This window comes from Malaclemys terrapin, chromosome 13 (genome assembly GCF_027887155.1).
Source record: "Malaclemys terrapin pileata isolate rMalTer1 chromosome 13, rMalTer1.hap1, whole genome shotgun sequence".
Lineage (NCBI taxonomy): Eukaryota > Metazoa > Chordata > Testudines > Emydidae > Malaclemys > Malaclemys terrapin.
Window position 1 is genome coordinate 31,115,218 of NC_071517.1, and position 18,355 is coordinate 31,133,572.

Here is an 18,355-nt window from a genome sequence, read left to right on the forward strand (position 1 = left end):
GAAAGGGATTGGGGAGGCCATGAACAGGGCCCCAAATGTCTCCCCCTTCTTTTTCCTCTATTGGGGGTGGAGTTGTCAGGAAGGAAAGGGGTAAAAATAGGGATGAGAAAGTGTGTGACATCTGATTGCATCATCTCTGCGCAGGGAGGGGGAAAACAGAGGGGGGAAGCACTGGGATTTATTCTTTGCTGAGGGGGTCCCTTCAAACTCCACGATGTTGGGGAAAGTCTCACCGGTATTAAAATTCTGACTGGAATGTGTTTGATCCATCAGATGTGCTGGGTCTTAAGCCACTTGGTGTCTTTGTGTGAAAGTTTCCATATGACCCCCTTTCTCGTGAATATCGTGACACCCCCTGAAAAGACCCACATGGATCTGTGAGAAGGATTGGGGCCCTGGGTGTTTTTCTAATCTGATTTGGTGGCTCTAGTGAGTGGCTCCTGAACATTCAGGTTTTGGGGGGGATATTTCTGCTTCAAAATATCTGTGTGTCTCCAACACACTCATATCTTCTTAGCTTAAAAAAATCTTTTTCTTGGGGAGGGGAGAAGTTTGGGATTTAGGCAGAACTGATGTCAGCTGGGTCTCTCTCTTGGCCTGGCCTGGGTCAGGCCATCTCTTAGACTCATGGGGATGGCCCAGGGATGTATTGTGGAACCCAGGAAATACGATGGTGTAGCTTGCTCCTTCCTCTTCTTTCAGTCAGCCATTGTGTGCTTGCACTTCTCCCCAAAGCCTTTTATTTTATGGACCCACAAAGGGAATGATAGATAGGCCCACCCGGTGGCTAAAATAGTGAGTGGATGGGCTAGTCTAATTTTCAATACACCAATTTTGGTTCATTTATTTCTGGTCTCTCACTTTTCTTGTTTACCAAGCATGATCTTAACAGAGTCCTTGAGTAATATCAGGAGGCCGTTTTGTTCTTTGGACTAATGTAGTCTGTCCATCTGTCTACCTTTTGCACCTTTTCCCCATTAATATTTGTTATTGGTCACTGTCATGGTTCATTAACTTTCACTCACTTTTTACAGGTGAGCTCACAATTAGGGTAAATTTGTAGGCCCAATTATCACAACACCTCTCCGGTTCCCATGGAGGCTTTCACCCCATGGAGTCCCAAAAGCTCCAGGTAAACATCCTTTGGGAGGGTTGCTTCCCCCAGGACTGTCTCTGAAGTAGGAAAGTGGTGGCTTTCTATTCTGTGCAGGAGGGGGATAGAAATTTCAAGAATCCTCTAGGTCCTCCATCCACCTAGCACTCCTTTGCTTTAACCGCAACTCCTCGAATGTTGTTACCAAATCCCCTCAGGATTTCCTGCTCGCTGTCTTGAAACTGCAGGAATTTCTGGGTTTGGAGGAAACATAATTTGCATTGAGCAGCAGAGAGAGGAAAAGCCAGTTCCTGCCTCTGCCTGGTCTCCGCGCTGCTGGGGGAATGGCCTGCCCTGGGGACAGTGTTGAGGGATCCCCCAAAGCGTATCCTTGATTCTGCTCTTTCCTAGAGTTTGCTTCAGAGATTTTGTTTGTTAGTTAATTACTGGGAGGGTTTGAAAATGTCCTGGTGGGTTTAGTCCTGTGGGAGGGGCCAGGTCTGCGCTGTAATGAAGTGACCTTTTCCCCAACATTGCAGGGTCCAGGGAAAGAGCCTGGGGGGAATCGGGGTGTGAAATGGATTAACGCCCCTTATGGACCCTGCTCCATCGCCCTTCTCACCCTGACAGGCTGAAGAATTGCGTCCACGTTTCGCTCCAGATTAGGAGACTGGGCAGAGAAATGGCTTCTGCACAGCTGGTGCAGGATGCAGCACAGCTCATTGAGGTAGGGGATTTCCAGGGAGCTGAAGGGTTTGTCCTGGAGAGGGGCAGGTGGGGAAGGAAATACACAGAGGGAGGGAATAGGAGGTGTGGACAGGGTGTGAAAAATCTGCTGGCACTTCTTAAAACTGAGGGGGAATGTCTACTCTGCCCATCTGTGGAACAGGAAACAAGTCACTTCACCTGGCACTGAAAAATGTATCTGACTCCTGCTAGCCACAGCCTGAGGTGACTAGCCAGCAAGCTGATGAGGGGGAGCACCAATGAGACCAGGGAAGAGATCCCATCTCCCTACATTAAGCCACTGAGATTGCTGGAATTCTTACTGGGATGCTGTCCATGGACTGCGCTTAGCGACAGACAGGAGATGGAGCCCCTATCTAGTTGCAATGCAATAGAGATCCCCACACAGACTGCTTCAGACTGTTACGCTACTCCCCAGGAGCTTCCTGTTGCCCTGACCCTCAATTAATAACTCCTGTGCAGCCTCTGCTACTGCTGAGTTTCACAGTGGGCAGCAGCAGGAGAGAGAGAGTTTCTGATCAGTTTCACAAACGCCCCCAGAGCTCTGAAGAGCAGCCTGGAATTGACCAGCAGAGATGGCTGCCTCTGGGCAGACTGGGGAAGGCAGAGTGGCAGCTTTAAGGAGAAGGCTGAATCATTTTTTATCCTCTAGACTGGTTGGGAAGAGCATTCTTTTTTAAGCTTTTGGAGTGCTGCAAAAATTTGTGCTGCTGCCCAGGGGAAAATTCCTGGTTCTCTGAAACCATTTTCTGTGCTAGGGAAGATCAGCTGCACTGAGACAGCAATATTGGAAGCTCCAGCTCCACACAGTGTGGGCTTGAATGGGCTTTACCAAGATTTTGAATTACACTAAATACGTTGGTAATGCACATTGGAAAACATAATCCCAACTATACATATAAAATGATGGGGTCTAAATTAGGTGCTAAACCACTCAAGAAAGAGATCTTGGAGTCCTCGTGGATAGTTCTCTGAAAACATCCACTCAATGGCAGTCAAAAAAGTGAACAGAATGTTGGGAATCATTAAGAAAGGGGTAGATAATAAGACAGAAAATATCATATTGCCTCTATATAAATCCATGGTATGTCCAGATCTTGAATACTGTGTGCAGATGTGGTTGCCCCATCTCAAAAAAGATCTATTGGAGTTGGAAAAGGTTCAGAAAAGGGCAACAAAAATGATTAGAGGTATGGAATGGCGGCCATATAGGGAGAGATGAATAAGACTGGGACTTTTCAGCTTGGAAAAGAGACGACTAAGGGGAGATATGATAGAGGCAGTGATGAGCTGCCAAAATCTGAACAACTGGTTCCCTCCTCACCCCACAAGGAGGTCATGGGCCGCCCCTGCCCCCCCCCCCCCGGGACTCCTGCCCCATCCAACCCCCTGCATTCCTTGATTGCCCCCCCGTGACCCCTGTCCCATCCATCCCCCTCCTTCCTGACTGCTCCCCCGGGACCCTTGCCCCCATTCAACCCCCCTGTTCCCCACCCTCTGACTGCCCCGACCACCCCACCCACCCCGAACTCCCCAGCCCTCTATCCAGCCCCCTTACCGAGGTGGCTGGTGGCGCTACAGCCGCGCCACTCGGCTTGAGCTGGGCCACGCCACCGCCGCGGAGCACCTGGAGCACCGGGTCAGGCTGAGCTCGCAGCCCCCTCCCCCCCCCCCCCCCCCGCTTCCCGCGAATCAGCTGTTCACGCAGGAAGCCTGGGAGGGCTGAGAAGCAAGCAGTGGCTTTGCGCTCAGGCCCAGGGAGGTGGAGCGGAGGTGAGCTGGGGTGGGGAGCGGTTCCCCTGCGCGCCTCTTCCCCCCCCCCCCCCTGGTTACCTGCTGCGGCACAGGTGGACCCCTGCCCCACCTCACATCCGCTCTGCCTCCGCCTCCCAGGGCCTGAACGCGAAGCCACCTCTTGCTTCTCCACCCTCCCAGGCTTCCTGCACAAACAACTGATTTGCGGGAAGTGGGGGGGAGGGGGAAAAGCAGGGCAGAGTGTTCAAGGGAGGAGGTGGAGCGGAGGTGAGCTGGGGGCGGGGCGGGGATCTGGAGCACCCATGGGGTCGGCGCCTAAGGCGCCACTTTTGGTCACTTCAACTTATCGGTTGTTAAATTTAGAAGCCCTTTTTTAGAACCGGTTGACCTGTGCAGGACAACCGGTTCTAAAAAAGGGCTTCTAAATTTAACAACCGGTTCCCATGAACTGGTGCAAACCAGCTCCAGCTCACCACTGGATAGAGGTCTATAAAATCATGACTGGTGCGGAAAAGGTAAATAAGGAAGTGTTATTTACTCCTCATAACACAAGAACTAGGGGTCACCAAATGAAATTAATAGGCAGCAGGTTTAAAACAAACAAAACACAATGCACAGTCTGTGGAACTCTTTGCCAGAGGATGTGAAGGCCAAGACTATAACAGGGTTAAAAAAGAACTAGATAATATCATGGAGGATAGATCCATCAATGGCTATTAGCCAGGATGGACAGGGATGCAAAATCATGCTTTCAAGTGTCCCTAGCCTCTGTTTGCCAGAAGCTGGGAATGGGCGACAAGGAATGGATCACTGGATGCTTATCTGTTCTCTTCATTCCTTCTGGGGCACCTGGCGTTGGCCACTGTTGGAAGACAGGATACTGGGCTAGATGGACTTTTGGTCTGACCCAGTATGGCCGTTCTTATGCTACTTTCAGATCCACCTTTCGCTAGTATGTATGTGGGTCTGGTAAACCACAGCATGGACTTCTACCACTCAAGCTAAAGAAGTAATACCGTTTGCTGGGGCAGTAATAGTTAGCTAACTTCTCATGGGTCAGCCACTAACTAGTGGCAGTAGTAGACTATTACCTTCTTGCAGACCAGCCCCTAGAAGGGTGTGACTAATGTATTGAACAGAATAGCAGGAGCAGACAGAAATTCATGCAATGCTGGTGAGTTTCTTAGCTGCTCCCAGGCTGTGTAGAATGACTCTGAAATGGATGAGGTTTTGTTCTGCTGCTACAAGTGCTGAGCAGCACAAAGGGGCCAAAACTGCCTATCGGGAGGAAATGCGGCAGCATCCGTGCCCCATTTGAATTCATCCTCTGAGCCAGACAGGCCAGGAACTTCTTGTCCTTTATGATGAGAGCTTTAATTCTGTAGAAATTCCCCTTGCTTGCCAGGGAAAATGTCTGCTCTTTGGGGCCAAGGGGGATTTTTTCCAGCCCTGCCTGTGACTGAGTTGGGGTTGTTGCTGAGATAGCAGATTTTAAGTGGAGGATTGTTGTGGTTGATATAGATGCCGGTGACCTTCGAGGATGTGGCTGTGTATTTCACTGATGAGGAATGGGCTCTGCTGAACCCCGGTCAGCGAACCTTCTACAGGGACGTCATGCAGGAGAACTATGAGAATGTGATCTCACTGGGTAAGGATTCCCATCCCTGCAGGTGTCAAGCTTGGGGGCTGAGGAGGTCTCTCTGAAGCACCCAGGCTGGCTTCTGCTTGGGGGGGGGTCTTCTCTAGTTCCTTGCGTGTCAGTGTGATCAGCCCCAGAACCCATGTGAGGGGGAGTGTCTCCTACACACCCTTCTGTGGATTAATGGGGATTGAGGATCGAACAGCCTCCTCAGGTCTCATCCTGTCCCTCCACCTTGGAGGAAGGCAAGGTTGTGTTGATTTCAGCGTCCAGGCCTAAATTCTAAATGTCTGGAGGGATGGGGCTTCTGCCCCTGCTGAGACTGTTTGTTTTCCCCCCTCCCGCTGCATTATCTTGCCATGGGATTTCTCCAGGTTCTTCCTCTCTCACCAATTCTTCATGCTCCCCGTCTTGATTTCTCTGGTTGGAGACAAATTTCTTTAAAGCAGTTCAGCCTCTTGGCCATTTGTGGTATCAATTTCCTCCCCTTTCTTACTTGTCCTCCCCCACTAGGGCATCTTTTCCCCCAGTAACTTGACACAAAATCCCTCCTAGGTCCCTCTAATCCTTTTGGCTGTGTAGCCAGGGTGAGTCCCAACTGTCCTCAGCCAAGTCTGAGTCCAGCATCTAAGCTCACCTCTCCTGAGTTTGGCTTTATTTCTAACACCGAAACCTTAGCCTGAGCTCCCCTCACAGCTTGGCCATTCCCAGTGCCTCCCTCCAGGACCCCCTGCCTCCCAGTTCTCTCTCCCCACCCCCACTTCCCTTATAGCCAGGAGGGAACTACCAAGCTGCCCCAGCCCTAGTGAGTGACCAGGGTTCAGCCAGTGGCTCCATGCAGGGTCCCAACACCTGCTCCCATGCTGCACATGCCAGGAGCACCTCCCCCATTACAGGCTGTGGGAACTCATTTACTCTTCCCTGCAGGCCTGTCTGACCTTGAATAGCCTTGTTCACTTTCCTCCAGTTTTCCAGCATGGGTTTACTTAACCTCTGGATCTTTCAGCCAGCCCCTCCTAAGGGACTCTCCTTTCCCCCCCCCCCCCCCCCCCCCGGCTTTACATTCTCTAGGGCAGGGGCAGTGGTGTTAGCCTGTACAGCACTTGTGGCAAAGGAGCCTTCCTCTCTGACCTGGGGCTCCGGAACGTTCCCACAATACATCGCAAATAACTTGGCACAACATTAGCTAAGGTAGGGTTACCATACGTCCTCTTTTTCCCGGACATGTTCGGCTTTTCGGCACTCAAACCCCCGTCCGGGGGGAATTGCCAAAAAGCCGAACATGTCCGGGAAAATGGCAGCTCTGCTCCTCCCCGACTCTTCGGCTCTGTTTAAGAGCCGGGCTGCCCGAGCGCTACCGGCTTTGGGCAGCCCCCGTGCCTCCAGACCCTGCGCCGCCGGAGCCCGGGAGGGGAAGTGCCCAGCTGGGGGCGCAGGGTCCGGAGGCATAGGGGCTGCCCAAAGCCCGAGCGCTACCGGCTTCACGGTTTGCTGGGCAGCCTCCAGATCCTGTGCCCCCGGCTGGGCGCTTCCCCTCCCGGGCTCCAGCTGCGCTGGGGAAGCGCCGGCTGGGGGTGCAGGGTCTGGGGGCTGCCCGGCAAACCCTGAAGCCGGTAGCACTGGGGCAGCCCTTTCCCCCTGGCTGGGAGTGGAAGGGAGGAGGGGGCGGAGTTAGGGTGGGGAAGGGGCGGGGTTGGGACGGGGCTAGGGGTGGGGAAATGGGCGGGGCCAGGGCCCGTGGAGGGTCCTCTTTTTTTTTATTTTTGAGATATGGTAACCCTAGCTAAGGTTGCTTCCATCAGTTAACTAAATGATTAGGAAATACAAAGTTAGGGATCAAAAAGTTGCAAAGGCAAATGTTCTGATGTTAGGAAATGCCTGGGCAATGTTCATTCGGGCCACTTAATGCAGGCCTCTTCTGCATGTGCATTATGGTACAGCCTTTAACATGCAAAAGTGAAAAGATTTGGAAGTGACTTGCCCAGCAACACACAAACTTTGTGGCAGAAGCAAGGATAGAACTCCACGTCTCCAGGTGACATTTGACCATCCTAATTACAAAACCATCCATTCTCTTCTGCAATCCTCTGCCTCATTCACATCAAATCTTCTAGCATTCTGCAGTAAATGAGGCAGACAACACTCCTTCCCTACAAAACTGAGATTCATTCCCAGAGCAGAAGTGGCCTGTGCACCAAATGAACCAGGGGACCTGGTTTAAATAAGTTAGTCTTTAGTTACATGATCCTATATTATAATGCACATGCACAAGGGGGGCAAATTAAGGTTGCATGGGCATTGCTCACTTTTGGCATTTTGCGACTTTTTGATTCTCTGAATCCTTCATTTTTTGTATTTCCTAAATTTTTATGTTTTAATTTATTGATGTGAGCAACCTTCACTAATGTTAAACTTAAGGAAATTAAAAAATAGACTTAGATTTTCTTTCTATTTTTTTTTTAAAGTGTAGGCTTGGAAGGATTAGATGTTTTTACCAGTAAATGCTGGCAAATGTTTTCACTGTACATGCAAACTGACGACACCAAAAAAAAAAAAAAAAAAAAATCAGTGGGAGATAGGCAAAGTAAGAATGCTGCTTGAGAATTTTAGTGTTTGTATATTTTGACACATGACAGTGTGTGTTTTAACAGTTCTAAATCTTTAACTTTTTGAATATCCATATTTACTGTCATCATTTGTCTGTTGCCCACACAATTTCTGGCAACTGTGAAAATTTAAATGGATTAATTGAAAAATATATGCTTAAAAATAAACAGTGATATTATCCTTTGAAATTATATTTAAAAAAAAATCAAATTTGGCCAAGTATACTTATATGCAATTTAAATAGTAATGAATGTACACCTTTATTGTCTTCAGTGCATTGTATTGGCATTATCCTTGTGGAGCTCCATATTTCATTACTCCATGCTATGTTGTGCAATATATTGAAAGTAACTAGATTAAATCATACTCTATTTACTGCAACTTCTAAATGACTTGCCTCAAAACAAAAATAGAAAACTGAGTAGGAACCCCTATCTGTAAGAAAGTAGGAAGTTAAGAGGTAACTATTCAGAGAGCCACCCCCCCCCCACCCCCCCAGTAGTAAAAGCTTGTAAACTGGTGCTTCTCAACCTGTGGCCCAGTCAGCACACAGCTGCAGACAATGTGACATCCTAAGGGCCATACGTGTGTGTGTGTGTGGATGTGGTCCATGTAACACATGGAGCCACATATGTGGCCCACAGTGGTAAATAGATTAAGAACCGTTGATATGAACAATGTACATGAAAAAGAGCTGTAATTTTTGTATCTTACTTTCATGTAACTCTTTTGTTGAGGAGAGTAACCAACAATTACCCTTTGGAAAGAAACAGTGTAACTTACCCCAGGTGACATGGCAGGAACTCCTCCAGAGCCAGTGTGCTTTCATTACTGCTCCTCCTGGGACCCTTCTTTTTAATGAAGTTATGGTCATCAGAGGTAACTGGTTGCCCTGGCAGCTGTCATGACAACTAGGGTCCTAGTGACTTGGGTAGCAAACGTGCCCTGGGGGAAACGGGCTTTTCTGGTGTTCCAGCTTTCCCAAATTTCGTTCATTTCACCCCACCCCACCCGACCTCCAACATGCAAATACAAAATACACAGTGGAGATGTTTCCATACATGAATTGTTCAAATTCCCTATGGCATACTTACAAAAAAAGATGCAACACTGAGGTACAGACCCTGTCCAACAGAAAATTCTGATGCAACCTTAACTAGTCTTCCTGCTGCAAGACCTTAATATTTAGAGACTGTCATTGGGGAGCAGACTAACACCCCAGCTTTCTCCAGAACTGCCTCCCACTGCCTCTGCACTCACTGGAGATCTGAATTCCACAAATGTGCTTTTTCTGACATCTAATCCCCCTGAATGGTTGCATTCTGTTCCCTTCTCTTCCTTACTGTGCTGAATCCCACTAGCTCATGCTCCTTGGTCCCGACTTCCCTAGGACTTTCTCACCATGTCTGAGCCCATCTCTGTCAGTCAGAAGTGGCTACAGGCTGCCTTCCACTGTGGCTGGAGTCTCCTCTTTCTGGGACATAAAGCTACCTTCTCAGTATTTTGTGAACCTCTTTTGATGCATGTCTGGCTTGAAGACTTGATCCAAGCAGAGATGGCCTGGGACCTGGCTCCCTAAGAGAGAAGCTTTCCCTGGGCTATAGAGTCAGGACTGCAGACAGTGGGGGGCCTAAACTGGAGCCCCATTTATACAAGAGAAAGAGCTGCTGGCAGGGCATTCTCTGTTGGAACCCTCCACCTTTGGAACTCTTTGCCACCCATTAGCTTGCAATACCCTGCAAGGCCCATGGTTTGTCCACAGCCATAAGGAGATGGGTAAGGCCAGGTTATAGTGGAGGGAAATTCTGGAAGGGATTCTGTCCTGGTTGGTAGACTATTAAATAGGAACCCCCTCTTCCAGAGATTGGCTCAAAGTAGAGATTGCTAATGGAGGAGCATTTAACTGGGCATCCAGTGGCTTGGAAAGACGTCAGAAGGATTTTACTATTTTGAATGGGCTAGAATGTACATTTGAATCTTTGTTACCACCCCCATTGATAATTCACTTTATCTTCCCTGGAGCAGGATTTCTGATTTCCAAACCTGACATGATCTCACAGCTGGAACAAGGGGAAGAGCCGTGGGTCCCAGATCTCCAGGACTCTGAGGAAAGCAGGATCCTAAAAGGTGCCCGCATGGGTGAGGATTTGGTTAAACTGACTTATAAAGCATCCATCTGGGATTCCAACAGAGGTCCCAGGAGCTCCCCTAGTTTTCCCTTATCTCACCCAGGTCAAGACTATGCCCAGCAGGTGCTGTATCCTCATGGCAGACATATCACATGGCTTTCCCCCCCGTCCTGACACCTGGCAGTTGCTCACTTCCGGCTGAATGTTCTCATGGGATGCAGATGCAAAATTGGTCCCATTTTTCCATCTCATTGGGGGATGGGTTTAGTGAGCTTTGCATCCTAATATTTCAGTTTCCCAACAGCTATTTAGGCTTGTTTCACCCTTTCCCCAGCATAGAAAATGACTCGTGTCTGGATTCTCTCCCTGTCCCAGCAGGTGACTGGATGGTGAGTGAGAACGAGGAGGAGAATCCCCCACAGAAAGCTCCTAAACAAGTGGAGTTGCATGGGTTGCTATTGGGAAGATCCATAGGTGATGCTCCCGCACAGGGAGAAGCTGGTGGGAGTCAGCTTGGATCAAAGGAGCAGAAGGAAAAGCACTCAGGGAAGGGACAGAGCAAATCCACTCCCCATGAGGGCGTTTCCAGAGACTTCCACAAAACCACGGTCCAGCAGACCGGAGAGACGCAGAAAATATGCCAGTACTGTGGAAAAATCTTCAGCTGCAACTCACACCTCACTCGACACCAGAGAACCCACACGGGGGAGAGACCCTATGAATGCCCCATCTGTAGGAAAAGCTTCGGTCAGAGCTCGCACCTGATTGTACACGAGAGGATCCACACGGGACAGAGACCCTTCAAGTGCGACGAATGCGAGAAAAGCTTCAATAGCAGCACGCGCCTCGTTGGACATCAGAGATGCCATAGGAAGAAGAAACTCTCTAAATTCCCTCTGTTGGCTAGAGCAAATCCCACATTTCCCAATTCCTTGAGTATCCAGCTACCTCTTTCTGGGGTCAGGGGGCAGCTGCAGGTGCCTCTGGTCTGCTCAGTGAATCTCTGGCTCTGCCTCCAGTAGCAAACCCCAAGCAGAGGAGGAGAAGCCCCGATCAATTTTTCCTCATTGCTGCACTGCCAGGCCCCTCTGCCTCTTGCCAGCCAGGGTGGGGTAGAGGAAAGAAGAACCTAGCTCCCCTAGCAACTCCTCTCCCTGGACTCAAATCCCTTTCCACTAACCAATTCCTTGAACTAAGCCACCTTTCTCCCACCAGAGATCTCTCTACACTCACAGCTGGGTCTTGGGCTGCCCTCTTCCCCCTTATTGGAGCTATTTCAGGTGGGGTGGGTGTCCCAGAGACTTTGTAGACTTTGGGAGGAAACCAGGGAGTTCAAATGCTGAGGACTAAGACTCAGACTTTAAGGTCAGAAGGGACCATCATGATCACCTAGTCTGACCACCTGCATATTGCAGGCCACAGAACCACCCTTCTAACAGTCCCCTAACCTCTGGCTGAGTTACTGAAATCCTCAAATCATGATTTAAAGACTTCAAGTTACAGAGAATCCACCATTTACACTAGTTTTAAATCTGCAAGTGACCCGTGCCCCATGCTGCAGAGGAAGGCAAAACCCTCCCAGGGTCTCTGCCAGTCTGGCCCGGGGGGAAAATTCCTTTCTGACTCTAAATAGGGTAATCAGTTTGACCCTGAGCATGTGGGTAAGACCCACCAGCCAGACACCTGGGGAAGAATTCTCTGTAATAAGTCCATCCTCCCCATCTAGTGTCCCATCACAGGCTGTTGGAGATATTTGCTGCTAGCAGTCACAGACTGGTGACGTTGCATTGTAGGCAGGTTCATCAGACCATCCCCTCCATAAACTTATCTAGTTCAGTCTTGAAGCCATTTAGGTTTTTTTACCCCCACTTGGAAGGCTGTTTGAGAACTTCACTCCTCTGGTTGTTAGAAGTCTTCATCTAATTTCAAGCCTAAATTTGTTGAGGACCAGTTTATATCTATTTGTTCTTCTGGCCACATTGGCGCTTAACTTAAATAACGCCTCTTCCTCCCTGGTGTTTAGTCCTCTAATGTATTTATAGAGAGCAATCCTATCTCCCCTCAGCCTTCGTTGGGTTAGGCTAAACAAGCCGAGCTCTCTGAATCTCTTCTCATAAGGTAGGTTTTCCATTCCTCAGATCATCCTAGCCGCCCTTGTCTGGACCTGCTCCAGTTTCAATTCATCTTTCTTAAACATGGGAGACCAGAATAGCACACAGTATTCCAGATGAGGTCTCACCAGTGTCTTGTATAAGGGTACAAACACTTCCCTGTCTCTACTGGAAATACCTCACCTGAGGCATTAGCCTTTTCCAAGTCACATGGGTGGGTCATAGTCATTCTGTGATCAACCAGTACACCCAGGTTGTTCTCCTCCTGTCACTTCCACGTGATATGTATGGATGAAGTGTAGAGGAAACAATGTTTTTGAGCAAAAGGAAGATGGTGAGTGGGCAGAGGGATTTGAATCAGCCAATGATAAGGAGCTGAAACTGGAGAACACTCTACGCTAGTTGGTTATAGCTCATTACTGCACAGTAACTGTGGGTGGCATGAAGAGAACAAGGGAAGGTACTTTGTGCCAGGCAGCGCAGAGACTGCAGTTAGTCTGTAGTGATCGGACAATCCCTGAAGCTGTCAAATAAACTCTTCTCTCCGAATTCAGAGTTGCAGCCCTAACCAGTTTGCTGTTTCTGATGTTCAGTTGAGACCACATCAGAGCACAATGAACTAAAGGGGTAACTAATGAATAACCTGGGGCTCTACCTAACTGGGAATCTTCCAGAGAAATTAGAGATCAACTTTAAAGTCCTTCTCTGTGTGTACTTTGGAGTTTGCAACAAATGAAATCTGCAGAGGGGGGGAGGGGAGGACTTTGGCTTATATTTATTTGAGGAAATACCTAAGTTATTTCAATAAGAGCAATTATTCTGATTCCTCTGAATATCTACTTTCAGAATGGCTGTTGGTCATGGTCACTGCCACTCAGAACTTCTCATTGTCCTCGTGGAGGACTACAGCTTTTGCTGACTAGGATGCAGAGAAGCTGTGCCTGTGAGAACATGCTGGTCATGGGATGTGGTGAACAAGGTTATTGTTTCTTTGCTGTACAGAGCCTCTTTCAGGAGAACCCTTTATTCCCTCTCCCAGAACCGTCCTGAGGTCACTTTTCATCATGCCTCTTGTGATGAATAAAATTTGCATATTTAGAAACAGTTTGCAGTCTGATTTCCTCTCTTCCCCTCCCACTGCCCACCAGTTCTTCTCTTCACTTGTATACTCTCCTGTTCTCATTACAGTGACACCCAGCTCCTTTTCTCCCCTTGTATGCTGGCTTTTCTTTCATTGTGCCTATACTACACACACACCCCACCACCCCCCACCCCCTCCCGGGCCTAAAATGTTCCTCTACATCTTGGCTGCAGCCTCTTCTTAGGGCCTTCCCCTTCCCTGCTGCCCCCCCTCCCCCAAATTCCAGTTCTTGGTCCTGCTTGCACCCTGGTTTTCACACCATACTGCTCTTTGTTCCCTTGTGACGGTGTTGTGGCAGGACCAAGGAGGGCGGATACCCCTAGGCACTTAGTGCAGGCCCCCAGCCCTTGAGTTCCTCCTGCTGGATCCACTCGGGTCGTGTGTGGGTCTACACTTGGGAACTGTAAAGGCATCTGCCTCCTTACTGTGTGTGTGAAGGGACTGATCAGGGGTTTTGCAGGGGGACAAAGGAGCATCTCCTTGAGGATCTTTGCAGGGTGTATGTGACATTCAGTCAGGCCCTAGCTGAGGAAACCACTCCTCAGCCTGGATGGGAGACAAGTAACTTCATTCTCAGGCACCCAGGGGGTGCCTGAGAGGCAGGACTCCTAGGTACTAGTTCCACTGTCCCTCTAACTTTTCATCTCACGGGGAAAGCGCTCACCCAGCCACATCTCTCATCCCACACCACTCCAGCTCTGGATCTATACTAGTCTTAGGCACTCCCAGAAGTGTGATGAGAAAACCTTGCCATGCAGGACCTTCCTTCCAGCCAGGCTGAGGACTCCTTAATGGGAGCCTTGAGAACCTAGTTGTCCTGGGATTGTGGTGGGAGGGAATGGATATAAGGAGCTTCCAGGAGCCTGGAGGTGAGAGTCCAGTAAGACTGGGGTTGTCTGGAGAATCCTGACAATAAAAGGGACGGGAACCTAGCCAAACAGAGGCTGCTAGGAGCCCTGCATCACATTTCTTTAGTTTAGTTTACACACAGCTAAATTGCTACAGATTACAAAGGGGTTGCACTAATATAAACTAAGGGCTTGTTCAAGGTGGGAATAGTTACTCTATAATAGCTCTCTGTGTTGACAATTTCATTGTTAACCACATGGGGAGTTAATGTGAAATAGTGCTTGTCCTCTAAATTCACACCCAGGCTTACTTTGCAAGATAAACTGGAATGATTAAAACAAAACAGTATGGCACAAAACAAATGGATTAAAAACTGGCTAACAGACAGGTCTCAGAATTGTAAATGAGGAATCTTCCCTGAGCGGGTGTGTGTATAGTGGGACCCTGCGGGGATCAGTTCTTGGCCTAACACTATTTCACATTTTGATCAGCGAGCTGGAAGAAAACCAAAAAGTATCACCCATAAAGTTTGCAGATTGCACAGAGTGTGTGTGTGTGTGGGGGGGGTAAATCACGAAGGAGACAGGTTGCTGACAGAGCAGTCTGAGTCACTTGGTGAGCTGGGCGCAAGCAAACAATTTATGGTTTAATATGGTCAAATGCAGAGTTATGAATCTAGAAACAAAGAATGTAGGCCACACTTGCAGGATTGGGCACTCTATTGTGCGAAGCAGGGACTCTTAATAAAAAAAAAAAAAAAAAAAAAAGACTTGAGGGACTGGTGGATAATCAGCTGAACCTGAGCTCCCAGGGCAATTCTGTGGCCAAAAGGGCTAATGCAAGCCTTGGATGCGTAAATGAGAATATCCAGGAAGAATAGGGAGGTTATGTTACCTCTGTATTTGGCTGTGGCTGGACCATTGCTGGACACTATTGTGTTCAGAGAATGATTAAAGGACTGGAAAACAAGATGTACAGTGACAGAGTGAGCTCCTGGGGTCGATTTTGCTTTGCAAAGGGAAGGTTAAGGGGGTGTCTTGCTCATAGTCTATACGTACCTATGTGGACAACAGAAGTGTGATACAGGAGGGCTCTTTATTGTGGTGAACAAAGGCATAAATGCAATGCACAGACAATCCAGGAAGTTTTTAAAGAGTGTTCGGGACAACTTTCTGGTACAAGTGCTGGAGGAACCAACTAGGGGCTGTGCTCCTCTTGACCTGCTGCTTACAAACAGGGAAGAATTGGTAGGGGAAATAGAAGTAGAAGTGGGTGGCAACCTAGGCAGCAGTGACCATGAGATGGTTGAGTTCAGGATCCTGACAAAAGGAAGAAAGGAGAGTAGCAAAATACAGATCCTGGACTTCAGAAAACCAGACTTTGACTCCCTTAGGGAACTGATGGGCATGATCCCCTGGGAGGCTGTTATGAGTGGGAAAGGAGTCCAGGAGAGCTGGCTGTATTTTAAAGAAGCCTTAGTGAGGGTGCAGGAACAAACCATCCTGAAGTGCAGAAAGAATAGCAAATATGGCAGGTGACCAGCTTGGCTTAACAGTGAAATCTTCGTGAGCTTAAACTCAGAAAGGAAGCTCACAAGAAGTAGAAATGTTGACAGATGACTAGGGAGGAGTATAAAAATATTGCTAGAGCATGCACAGGTGTAATCAGGAAGGCCAAGGCACAACTGGAGTTGCAGCTAGCAAGGGATGTGAAGGGTAACAAGAGGGTTTCTACAGGTATGTTAGCAACAAGAAGAAGGTCAGGGAAAGTGTGGGACCCTTACTGAATGGGAGAGGCAACCTAGTGACACATGATGTAGAAAAAGCTTTTTTTGCCTCGGTCTTCACAGACAAGATCAGCTCCCAGACTGCTGCACTGGGCAACGCAGTATGGGGAGGAGGTGAACAGCCCTCAGTGGTGAAAGAACAGGTTAAGGACTATTTAGAAAAGCTGGACATGCACAAGATCTGCACCATGGGTCCAGATCTAATGCATCCAAGGGTGCTGAGGCAGTTGGCTGATGTGATTGCACAGCCATTGGCCATTATCTTTGAAAATTCATGGCAATCGGGGAAGGTCCCAGATGATTGGAAAAAGGCAAACGTGCCCATATTTAAAAAAGGGAAGAAAGAGAACCCGGAGAACTACAGACCTGTCAGCCTCACTTCAGTCCCTGGCTAAATCATGGAGCAGGTCCTCAAAGAATCCATTTTGAAGCACTTGGAGGAGAGGAAGGTGATCAGGAATAGTCAGCATGGATTCACCAAAGGCAAGTCATGCCTGACCAACCTGATTGCCTTCTGTGATGAGATAACTGGCTCTGTGGATATGGGGAAAGCAATGGATGTGATATATCTTGACTTTGGCAGAGCTTTTGATATGGTCTACCACGGTCTTGCCAGCAAGTTAAAGAAGTATGGATTGGATGAATGGACTATAAATTGGATAGAAAGCTGGCTAGATTGTTGGGTTCAATGGGTAGTGATCAATGGCTCAATGTCTAGTTGGCAGCCGGTATCAAGTGGAGTGCCCCCAGGGTCGGTCCTGGGGCCGGTTTTGTTCAACATCTTTATTAATGATCTGGATGATGGGATTAATTGTACCCTCAGCAAGTTCGCAGATGACACCAAGCAGTGTGCCCTTGTTGCCAAGAAGGCCAACAGCATATTGGGATGTATTAGTAGGAGCATTGCCCGCAGATTGAGGGAAGTGATTATTCCCCTCTATTCGGCACTGGTGAGGCCACACTCGGAATATTGCATCCAGTTTTGGTCCCCCGACTACATAAGGGATGTGGACAAATTGGAAAGAGTCCAGCGGAGGTCAACGAAAATGATTAGAAGGCTGGGGCACATGATTTACGAGAAGAGGCTGAGGGAACTGGGGTTATTTAATCTGCAAAAGAGAAGAGTGAGTGGGGATTTGATAGCTGCCTTCAACTACCTGAAGAGGGGTTCCAAAGAGGATGGAGCTAGGCTGTTCTCAGTGGTGGCAGATGACAGAACAGGAAGCAATGGTCTCAAGTTGCAGTGGGGGAGGTCTAGGTTGGATATTAGGAAACATTATTTCACTAGGAGGGTGGTGAAGCGTCTGTAATGGGTTACCTAGGGAGGTGGTGGAATCTCCATTCTTAGAGGTTTTTAAGGCCTGGCTTGACAAAGCCCTGGCTGGGATGATTTAGTTGGGGATTGGTCCTGCTTTGAGCAGGGGGTTGGACTAGATGACCTCCTGAGGTCTCTTCCAACCCTAATATTCTATGATTCTATAAACAAGTTCTAATGTCTGGAAGTTGAAGCCAAATGCAGACAAGAAATAAGGTGCAATTGTTTAATACTGAGGGTTATTAACCAGTGGAAAAACTTACTAATTTTTAAATCAAGATTGGATATTTTTGGAAACCATATGAACTAGTTCAGGCAGGAATTAATTCAAGGAAGTTCTATGGCTTGTGTTATAGAGGAGGTGGGACTAGGCAATCACAATTGTCCCTCCTGGCCATGTAATGGATGAATCAATGCAAAGCTTCCCCATGGAGACAAGCCCTGGCCTAAACCTATTTGGAATTCAATGTAGAACTTGTCTGCACAGGAAGTAAATGAAGCATCCTTCTCTGTGAATGACCATAAAGGGGTTTAATGTGCTTTAAATTCACACCTGTAGCCAAGTGGATTTAATTTCCCCTCCAGACAAGCCCTGTGAGTTAATTCAGTGCAATTTCTGTGTGTAGACCAGTTCGCTGCCTGTCTCTGTCTTGCATAATGACAAGTTTCAGAGTAACAGCCGTGTTAGTCTGTATCCGCAAAAAGAAGAACAGGAGTACTTGTGGCACCTTAGAGACTAACAAATTTATTAGAGCATAAGCTTTCGTGGACTACAGCCCACTTCTTCGGATGCATATAGAATGGAACATATAATGAGGAGATATATATACACACATACAGAGAGCATAATCTTCCCACTGAAGATTACCTAAAGAAACTACACCATCTGCTAAAAAAACTCCCTGACAAAGCACAGGAACAAATCCGTACAGACACATGCCTAGAACCCCGACCAGGGGTATTCTATTTGCTACCCAAGATCCATAAACCTGGATATCCTGGACGCCCCATCATCTCAGGCATTGGCACCCTAACATCAGGCTTGTCTGGTTATGTAGACTCTGTCCTAAGACCCTACGCTACCAGCACTCCCAGCTATCTTCGAGACACCACTGACTTCCTGAGGAAACTACAATCCATCGGTGATCTTCCAGAAAACACCATCCTGGCCACTATGGACGTA

General features: G+C 48.2%; 1 protein-coding gene across 1 annotated transcript; it reads left to right on the forward strand.

Annotated features, from left to right (window-relative positions):
* Positions 1 to 1,642: 1,642 nt before the first annotated feature.
* LOC128847914 (zinc finger protein 569-like) lies at positions 1,643 to 10,992 on the forward strand. The gene is made up of 4 exons (XM_054047645.1): positions 1,643 to 1,820; positions 5,117 to 5,243; positions 9,867 to 9,980; positions 10,349 to 10,992. Exons 1-4 carry the CDS (start codon positions 1,776 to 1,778, stop codon positions 10,990 to 10,992), a joined length of 930 nt encoding a protein of 309 aa, XP_053903620.1. The 5' UTR covers positions 1,643 to 1,775.
* Positions 10,993 to 18,355: the final 7,363 nt, after the last annotated feature.

Excerpts from the sequence above, each read along its gene's own strand:
- LOC128847914 (XM_054047645.1), top strand. The coding sequence starts at position 1,776 with ATGGCTTCTGCACAGCTGGTGCAGGATGCAGCACAGCTCATTGAG. Across the intron at positions 5,244-9,866 it reads TGAGAATGTGATCTCACTGG|GATTTCTGATTTCCAAACCT; the intron begins GTAAGGATTCCC and ends TCCCTGGAGCAG. Across the intron at positions 9,981-10,348 it reads CCTAAAAGGTGCCCGCATGG|GTGACTGGATGGTGAGTGAG; the intron begins GTGAGGATTTGG and ends CTGTCCCAGCAG.